Below are 10,000 nucleotides of genomic sequence, written 5' to 3'. Positions count from 1 at the left end.
GCGCGCGCGTGTCTGTTTTTACCTAGTTGTCTCATTACGGGAGAAGAGCTAAGTTCAGATGGTCCCGTCTGTTATATTTAAATTATCGTACAACTTTTGAAATTGATGGACATTTTGGCACACACAACGTTATCTGGAAGATATTCCATATTTCAGTAATTCTGTTTGGGAACTGAAACTGAACATTTTTCTCGAATCTTTTTTACTTTCAACCTTTACTATGTCCTCTCGTCCTTCTCGTGTTCGAATTTATAAAGTTATCTAGTCTAACTTCACTCTTCCTGTAATATAGTTGAACAGCATAACCATTTTCCTTCTTTCTTCCAAGTAAGTCCTATTTTCTTTAGGCTATCTTTGTAGATCATATTTACAGTAGGTGCCCATTTTGTGACTACTCTTTGAGCTCTTTCCAGTTTCTCTATATCCTTTTTTAAGTGTGGACTCCGTACCACTGCACCGTACTCTAGACTAGGTCTTATGATGGTTATAATGATATCTTCGCATACGCAAATTCCTCTTCATGTTGGCAATGAGCCCTAGCATTTTATAGATCTTTTCGTTTATATGATCATTTGGCTTCGGTTCCTGTTTATGATTATTCCAAGGTCTTTTTTCCCCATCTGCTGGGTTTAATAATGCGTCTCCTAATTTGTATTGGTATAGTGAACGATTTTTACTTCCTGCGAACCTGACTACATGATATTTATTAGTGTTGAATTCCATTTTCCAAGTACAACTTCATATGAATAAGTTTTCGATGTCAATTTGGAGGCAGTGGCATGAGACATCGTCTAATAACTTTTTTTCGTGTCGCCTGCAAACACATTCAGATAACTATCTGGTCTTATATTTGGCCCTAAATCATTGATGAAAGTAAACATAATCAGCGCCAAGACCGATCCTTGAGGTACTCCGCTGGTAACTCGTCGCCAAGGAGAGTGCTTCCCTCTAATTACGGTGCTCATCTGTCTTTCATGACGGAAGTATTTCATCCATTCGAGGAGTTTGCCTTTCACACCATCTAAGTGTTCTAATATCCATAATAGTCTTCTATACACAATCCACCAATCCGTCTCTTTCTTGTAATATTTCAGAAACTGTCATACAAAACAGAGGAAGATTTGCTACATATATCCTTCCTTCCCTAAAACCAAATTGTGTTTTTCAAGCACTGTTTCCTAACTATCCTTTCTAACAGCTTACACACTACACTGGTCTATAATTTAGAGAGTTTTGTTTGTCGTCATTCTTACATACAGATGTAACTTTGGCAAGTTTCCAGTCTTTTGGCTGTTTTCCTTGTTTCACTGAGTTCTGGAATATTAACAATAACGAAGTACATAGTTCTTTGGCACATTCCCTAAGAAACAGTTAGGAATCTCATCTGCTTTAGTCTTGTCTAATCCTTTTAGTAGATCTTTTATTTGAGTGTGTTATTTTCGATATTCTGATTTACGTTTCTTGCCATTTCAAAGTATGGGTCCTGAACAAAGACGGACTGAAATTTCTCCTTATGGATATCAGACATTTCCTCTTCCTTAATTTAAACGATGTTATTGTCCTTGATGGCTCTAGTTTGATCTCTACGTTTAGTCTTGCTATTTATGTAGTTAAAGAAGAGCTTTGGTTGACTTGTACATTTATTGATTATATCCTTTTCAGTGTCTCATTTCGCCTCCCTCATGGTTTGGTATATTCATTTCTTCCAACTTTATACCTTCTATAGGCTGCCTGATATATGTCTTCTGAACCTTGTCCAAAGCATTTATCACTGTTGGTCATTTCTTACTTCAATTTTGTATCTTGAAACAATTTGTTTCAACTTTTTTATATTGTATAAATAGGTTGTCTTCGTCCAGAAGTGTTTCTTTTATAATTATCTCCCTTGTAGTTGTATTTCCCCTTTCTTTCCTTACTTATGATATTTTTTTCCTGTAGCAGACTATTTTAGTTTAATTACTACACCTTCTATTTTTCCTATAGGATGACAGCACTCCAAAATCCTTAATGTCATCTTTATGCTTTGTGAATATTAGGTCAAGCATAAAACTGTAGATGTTGGAGGATACAAAATATCAAATCTAAGATACGCCGATGATATAGATTTAATTGCCAGCAGCATCTTGAACTACAACAACTACTAGATAAAGTTAGAGAAGCAAGCGAAAGGGCTGGTTTGTTTCTTAATGCCAAGAAAACTAAGATCATGAAGATTCGACGATAACCGGCAATGAACGATGATGAACATGTTACAATCAATGGAGTGGTTGTAGAAAATGTGAAAGTGTTCACTTATCTTGGAGCTGTTTTAACTAATACATATGATGATTCACCGAAGATAAAAATGAATGAATGTGGCGGAGTTCTGGGATCGAAATGTTCCCAGTCAATTTTGCTATTAAAATCCCGTTAGAATAATTTTTTTGCATTCGCTTCCGAAAGTTGTAGCACTTCTTCCAGGCTCTTTAACGTTTCTTGAATTAGTTTTTGATAATTTTCTTGTGACCACACCGATGTATGAGGTGACATGTACACTGTGATTATTATTATGTGTACCCTGTTTGTTTCTAGCTCAACTGCCTTTAGTTCTACTATGGGTCTTGCTTAATCTCTAACTCCTTTATAACAATCCCTTTCCTTGATGTTATTGCTACCCCCTCCATTTCCATTTGCTTTATCTTTTCTCCAAATATTGTAGTCTCTGTGTCCTAATGTTACATCGTCTATGGAGGGATCCAGTTTGGATTCAGTGATTCATATTACATTTTTTTTTTTTTTTTTTTTTAAACCGCCTATATTTGCGTAAACTGTTTTTATATAATCTTTTGGTATTCCTTTTGGTTGCAAGGCTAATGTTTGTCTGTGGAGGCCTCTCACCCTCCAAATGAACGTCGTTTCTTCTGCAGTTCTTTCTTCTTTTTTGTTGTTTACCTTTATTTCACTAACATTTTGGTTATATTTTCTCTTATCCAGATATTCTTATATTCTCCGTGGATGGTGAGCATTTTAGTTTTCTGTATGTGTGTGTGTGTGTGTGTGTGTGTGTGTGTATGTGTGTGTGTGTGTGTGTGTGTGTGTGTGTGTGTGTTTGAATGTATGCATGTATGTAAATATCAATATGTTGTTTCTGATTATGTTTATAGATTTAATTTTAACCTACCAATGTATCCCTTTTAGGTGTTAAAACGGAAAAACCTTCCTTTTGGCCGGGCGTTTGAGGTGTACGTGGTTGCTAATGTGTCCAGAGTTTTCTCAAAGTAAGTTGTTTTACTGTTGTTATTCTATTATCATCATCATTATTATAATAATTATTATTATCATTGTTATCATTATTATTATTATTATCATCATGATCATTATCATAATCATCATCATGGCTGTTACTGTAAACACAACACAGCAACTAAATAAAATGACAAACACAACCAATTACGTCACACACTCTGAGCAACCTCCCCGACCAGGGTTCCAGGCGTCTTGGTGGGTCTGGTGCTGCTGGCAGGCGCCCTGGTCTTCGTGGTCCTCGACTCCTGGAACGACTTCGAGCGGCTTCAGTCCCTGCTGGGCATCGCCACGCTCATAGCCTTCGGGTTCCTCTTCTCCGCTGCGCCAAGGAAGGTGGGGGGCGCGGGGGGGGGGGGCGGCGGATCATGTTTTATCTTTCCAATCGCTTCCGCCCTCTTTCTGTTGTTGTTTTCATTTTCGTTATTATCGTCAGTATCATCTCTTTATTGACTTTTTTATTCTCCTCCTAGTTCTTTCTGCTATTATTTTCATCATCATCATCGTCATTATTCATATTTTTTAAAAAATTGTTCTCCTCCTCCTCCTCGTCGTCCTCCTCCTCCTCCTCATCTTCTTCCTCTTCTCTCTCTCTCTCATCTGTTCTTCTCCTCTTCCTCTCCTCGTTCTTCCTCCTCCTTCTCTCTTCCTCTTCTCTCTCTCTCATTCTCTTCATTCTCTTTCCTTTCTCTCAAGTCATACAACCCCAGAACGAAGTAGTTGCTACATATATCCTTCCTTCCCTAAAACCAAATTGTGTTTTTCAAGCACTGTTTCCTATCCTTTCTAACAGCTTACACACTACACTGGTCTATAATTTAGAGAGTTTTGTTTGTCGTCACTCTTACATACAGATGTAACTTTGGCAAGTTTCCAGTCTTTTGGCTGTTTTCCTTGTTTCACTGAGTTCTGGAATATTAACAATAACGAAGTACATAGTTCTTTGGCACATTCCCTAAGAAACAGTTAGGAATCTCATCTGCTTTAGTCTTGTCTAATCCTTTTAGTAGATCTTTTATTTGAGTGTGTTATTTTCGATATTCTGATTTACGTTTCTTGCCATTTCAAAGTATGGGTCTTGAACAAAGACGGACTGAAATTTCTCATTATGGATATCAGATATTTCCTCTTCCTTAATTTAAACGATGTTATTGTCCTTGATGGCTCTAGTTTGATCTCTACGTTTAGTCTTGCTATTTATGTAGTTAAAGAAGAGCTTTGGTTGACTTGTACATTTATTGATTATATCCTTTTCAGTGTCTCATTTCGCCTCCCTCATGGTTTGGTATATCCATTTCTTCCAGCTTTATACCTTCTATAGGCTGCCTGATATATATGTCTTCTGAACCTTGTCCAAAGCATTTATCACTTTTGGTCATTTCTTACTTCAATTTTGTATCTTGAAACAATTTGTTTCAACTTTTTTATATTGTATAAATAGGTTCTCTTCGTCCAGAAGTGTTTCTTTTATAATTATCTCCCTTGTAGTTGTATTTCCCCTTTCTTTCCTTACTTATGATATTTTTTTCCTGTAGCAGACTATTTTAGTTTAATTACTACACCTATTTTTCCTATAGGATGACAGCACTCCAAAATCCTTAATGTCATCTTTATGCTTTGTGAATATTAGGTCAAGCATAAAACTGTAGATGTTGGAGGATACAAAATATCAAATCTAAGATACGCCGATGATATAGATTTAATTGCCAGCAGCATCTTGAACTACAACAACTACTAGAGAAAGTTAGAGAAGCAAGCGAAAGGGCTGGTTTGTTTCTTAATGCCAAGAAAACTAAGATCATGAAGATTCGAAGATAACCGGCAATGAACGATGATGAACATGTTACAATCAATGGAGTGGTTGTGGAAAATGTGAAAGAGTTCACTTATCTTGGAGCTGTTTTAACTAATACATATGATGATTCACCGAAGATAAAAATGAATGAATGTGGCGGAGTTCTGGGATCGAAATGTTCCCAGTCAATTTTGCTATTAAAATCCCGTTAGAATAATTTCTTTTGCATTCGCTTCCGAAAGTTATATTACTTCTTCCAGGCTCTTTAACGTTTCTTGAATTAGTTTTTGATCATTTTCTTGTGACCACACCGATGTATGAGGTGACATGTACACTGTGACTATTATTATGTGTACCTTGTTTGTTTCTAGCTCAACTGCCTTTAGTTCTACTATGGGTCTTGCTTAATCTCTAACTCCTTTATAACAATCCCTTTCCTTGATCTTATTGCTACCCCCTCCATTTCCATTTGCTTTATCTTTTCTCCAAATATTGTAGTCTCTGGGTCCTAATGTTACATCGTCTATGGAGGGATCCAGTTTGGATTCAGTGATTCATATTACATTTTTTTTTTTTTTAGCTCGTTCCAGTAACGTCGGACATAAACCACCTATATTTGCGTAAACTATTTTTATATAATCTTTTGGTATTCCTTTTCGTTGCAAGGCTAATGTTTGTCTGTGGAGGCCTCTCACCCTCCAAATGAACGTAGTTTCTTCTGCAGTTCTTTCTTCTTTTTTGGTTATATTTTCTCTTATCCAGATATTCTTATATTCTCCGTGGATGGTGAGCATTTTAGTTTTCTGTGTGTGTGTGTGTGTGTGTGTGTGTGTGTGTGTGTGTGTGTGTGTGTGTGTTGTGTGTGTGTGATGTGTGGTGTGTGTGTGTGTTGTGTGTTGTGTGTGTGGTGTGTGTGTGTTTGTGGGTGTGTGTGTGTGTGTGTGTGTGTGTGTGTGTTTTTGAATGTATGCATGTATGTAAATATCAATATGTTGTTTCTGATTATGTTTATAGATTTAATTTTAACCTACCAATGTATCCCTTTTAGGTGTTAAAACGGAAAAACCTTCCTTTTGGCCGGGCGTTTGAGGTGTACGTGGTTGCTAATGTATCCAGAATTTTCTCAAAGTAAGTTGTTTTACTGTTGTTATTCTGTTATCATCATTATTATAATTATTATTATTATTGTTATCATCATTATTATTATTATCATCATCATGATCATTATCATCATCATGGCTGTTACTGTAAACACAACACAGCAACTAAATAAAATGACAAACACAACCAATTACGTCACACACTCTGAGCAACCTCCCCGACCAGGGTTCCAGGCGTCTTGGTGGGTCTGGTGCTGCTGGCAGGCGCCCTGGTCTTCGTGGTCCTCGACTCCTGGAACGACTTCGAGCGGCTTCAGTCCCTGCTGGGCATCGCCACGCTCATAGCCTTCGGGTTCCTCTTCTCCGCTGCGCCAAGGAAGGTGGGGCGCGGGGGGGGGGGGGCGGATCATGTTTTATCTTTCCAATCGCTTCCGCCCTCTTTCTGTTGTTGTTTTCATTTTCGTTATTATCGTCAGTATGATCTCTTTATTGACTTTTTTATTCTCCTCCTAGTTCTTTCTGCTATTATTTTCATCATCATCATCATCATCGTCATTATTCATATTTAAAAAAAAAATTGTTCTCCTCCTCCTCCTCGTCGTCCTCCTCCTCCTCCTCATCTTCTTCCTCTTCTCTCTCTCTCTCATCCTCCTCTTCCTCTCCCTGTTCTTTCTCCTCCCCCTCCTCTTCCTCTTCTTTCTCCTCCTCCTTCATTTTGCTACTACGCCTTGGAGGGTAGATAAAGATTTTTTGTTAGTCCATGTGTTCTCTTTCTCACTGTCTCTATTTCTCTAATACATTCCTCTTTCCCTCTCCCTCCCTCTCTCAACCACTCGCCCTCCGCCACCCCCCCCCTCCCCAAACCATCCATCTCCCACATAAACCCGCCCACCCCCTCTCCATCTCCCCCCTCCCTCTCCCTCCCATCCCCTCCTTCTCCCTCCCACTGCCTCTTTCTCCCTTTCACTCTCCCTCCCATCTCCTCCTCCCTCTCCCTCCCTCCACCTCCCTTCCTCTCCCTCCCACCCCCTCCTTCTCCCTCTCCCTCTTTCTTCCCTCCCACCCTCTTCTTCTCCCTCTCCCTCTCATATCCCTCCTTCTCCCTCTCTCTTCCCCACTCCCTCCTACCCACTCCTTCTCCAACTCCCTTCCACCCCCTCTTTCTCCCTCTCCCTCTCCCTCTCCCTCTCCCTCTCCCTCTCCCCCTCCTTCTCCCTCTCCCTCCTTTTCCCCCTCCCTCCCCCTCTCCTTCCCACCCCCTTCCTTCTCCCCCTCCCTCCCTCCAACCCCCTCCTTCTCCCTCTCCCTCCCATTCCCTTGCTCCCTCTCCCTCCCTTCCCTCCCTCCCTTCCCTCCCTCCCTTCCTCCCTCCCATCCACCCTCTTTCTTACCCTTCCCTCGCCCACTCCCACCCATCCCCCTCCTTCTCACCCTCCCTCCCTCCCTCCCTCCCAGGTCCGGTGGCGCCACGTGGGCTGGGGGATGGGCCTGCAATTCGTGCTCGGCCTGGTGATCCTGCGCTGGCCGCTGGGTCAGGCCGTGTTCCAGTGCGCCGCCGATAAGGTCACCACGTTCCTGGCCTTCACGGACGAGGGCTCCGAGTTCGTCTTCGGGGAGCTCGTGTCGGAGATGGAGATCTTCGCTTTCAAGGTCAGGTTTTGGGGGAGTTATTTTGCGCTCTCGATTGTGTAAACTCGGAAATGTTAGGTGTGTGTGTGTGAGAGAGAGAGAGAGAGAGAGAGAGAGAGAGAGAGAGAGAGAGAGAGAGAGAGAGAGAGAGAGAGAGAGAGAGAGAGAGTGAAAGAGGAAGAGAAAGAGGAGGAGAAAGAAAGAAAGAGAGTTAGTGATTGGGTGTGTTGGACATACATTCACAATAAGCATCCATTCCCCTGAGAGCAACACAGCTGACCCAAAACGGTCCTGAACCCCTTTTGTTCTCCGCAGGTGTTGTCTGTGATCCTGTTCTTCAGCTTCTGCATCCAGATCCTGTACTACTGGGGCGTCATGCAGTGGGTCGTCATGAAGCTGGGTTGGGTCCTGCAGGTCACCGTCGGCACCACCGCCTGCGAGAGTGTCAACGCCGCTGCCAACATCTTCCTCGGGCAGGTGGGTCGGGCTGCCGTTAGCTTTAGATTTATTCTGGATCTTGAGTGGCGGTGCGTGAGGGTGGCTGAACGGATTGATAATAAACGGAGCCATTATGCTCCCCAAGGGTCCGTCTCTCCCCTGCGCCAAGCCTAACGCCCCATACTCACCCCTCCACAGACCGAAGCCCCCCTGCTGATCAAGCCGTACCTGCCGCTCATGACCAAGTCGGAGCTGCACGCTGTCATGACGGGCGGCTTCGCTACCATCGCCGGCTCCGTCCTGGCCGCCTACATCTCCTTCGGCGTCGACCCCGCCCACCTCATCTCCGCCTCCGTCATGAACGCCCCCGCCGCCCTCGCCTTCTCCAAGCTCTTCTATCCCGAGACGAAGAAATCCAAGACGAGCGTCTCCGACATCAAGATGCAGAAGGGGTTCGTGGCCTCAGGCTGGCTTTCTTTTTCCTAGTATTATAGCTACTTCTTAGTATTCATCTTATACTTATTATTACTTCATGGTTCTATCTATTGTCTTTTTATATTTTGGTCTTAATTCTATCAATATCTATATAGAAAAAGAGACTCTGAGAACTAGTGATCATTTCCGACCTCAGTTTCTCCTCGGGCATTTCAATCCCCTTCCTCAGTTTCAATCCCTTACACAACTTACTACTCGCTGCCCGCCCGCAGAGAGGAGTCGAGCTGGCTGCACGCCGCCATGGTGGGCGTGACCAACGCTATCCCGCTCGTGGCCAACATCGCCGCCAACCTCATCGCCTTCTACGCCTTCATCGCCCTCTGCAGCCACGTCTTCGACTGGACCTGCAGGCTGGCCGGCGCCGGGGAGGAAGTCTGCACGCTGGAGGGAAGGGAGGGAAGGAAGAGGGGTGAAGAAGGAAGTTTGAGGCAGAGAAGGGAGGTAGGGAAGAGAGGTGAAGAGGAAGTTTGGGGGAGGGAAGGGAGGGAAGGAAGAGGGTGAAGAAGGAAGTTTGAGGGAGGGAAGGGAGGGAAGGAAGAGGGGTGAAGAAGGAAGTTTGAGGGAGGGAAGGGAGGGAGGGAAGAGGGTGAAGAAGGAAGTTTGAGGGAGGGAAGGGAGGGAGGGAAGTAGGGGTGAGAGGAAGTTTGAGGGGGAAGGGAGGGAAGGAAGGGGTGAAGAAGAAGTTTGAGGAGGGAAGTGGAGGGAGGAAGAGGGTGAAGAAGGAGTTTGAGGGAGGGAAGGAGGGAGGGAAGAGGGTGAAGAAGGAAGTTTCAGGGAGAGAAGGGAAGGAGGGAAGAGGGGTGAAGAAGGAAGTTTGAGGGAGGGAAGGGAGGGAGGGAAGAGGGTGAAGAAGGAAGTTTGGGGGAGGGAAGGGAGGTAGGGAAGAGAGGTGAAGAGGAAGTTTGGGGGAGGGAAAGGAGGGGCGAGGGTGGAACGCAATGGAGGGAGGCAAGGGATGAAGGAAAGAACGGCGGAAAAGGAAGGTCACGTTGCGGGATCGTGTGGGTCTTATGAGGGTGTCATCTTGTCATACTATTGTCCCCCTCCCCCTCCCCCTCCTCCTCCTCCTCCTCCTCCTCCTCCTTCTTCTTCTTCTTCTTCTTTCTTCTTCTTCTTCTTCTCCTCCTCCTCCCCCTCCTCCCCTCCCCTCCTCCTCCCCTCCTCCTTTTTCTTTTTTTTCTTCTTCTTCTTCTTCTTCTCCTCCCCCTCCCCCCCTCCTCCTCCTCCTCCTTCTTCTTCTTCTTCTTCTTCTCCTTCTTCT

At 43.5% G+C, this 10,000-nt stretch overlaps 1 protein-coding gene across 1 annotated transcript in view; it reads left to right on the top strand.

The window, feature by feature from the left end:
• The window catches only part of LOC119573083 (solute carrier family 28 member 3-like), a 21,711-nt gene that overhangs the window by 7,519 nt on the left and 4,192 nt on the right, over nucleotides 1-10,000 (top strand). Inside the window, exons 5-10 of the mRNA XM_037920105.1 lie at nucleotides 6,126-6,205; nucleotides 6,404-6,557; nucleotides 7,633-7,827; nucleotides 8,122-8,283; nucleotides 8,443-8,696; nucleotides 8,952-9,126. Coding sequence (XP_037776033.1) covers nucleotides 6,126-6,205; nucleotides 6,404-6,557; nucleotides 7,633-7,827; nucleotides 8,122-8,283; nucleotides 8,443-8,696; nucleotides 8,952-9,126 — 1,020 coding nt within the window. The remainder of the gene's footprint in view (nucleotides 1-6,125; nucleotides 6,206-6,403; nucleotides 6,558-7,632; nucleotides 7,828-8,121; nucleotides 8,284-8,442; nucleotides 8,697-8,951; nucleotides 9,127-10,000) is intronic.

Source organism: Penaeus monodon, chromosome 5 (genome assembly GCF_015228065.2).
Source record: "Penaeus monodon isolate SGIC_2016 chromosome 5, NSTDA_Pmon_1, whole genome shotgun sequence".
Lineage (NCBI taxonomy): Eukaryota > Metazoa > Arthropoda > Malacostraca > Decapoda > Penaeidae > Penaeus > Penaeus monodon.
The sequence above is the reverse complement of the archived record's forward strand: the minus strand, read 5'-3'. Positions and strand labels throughout refer to the sequence as shown.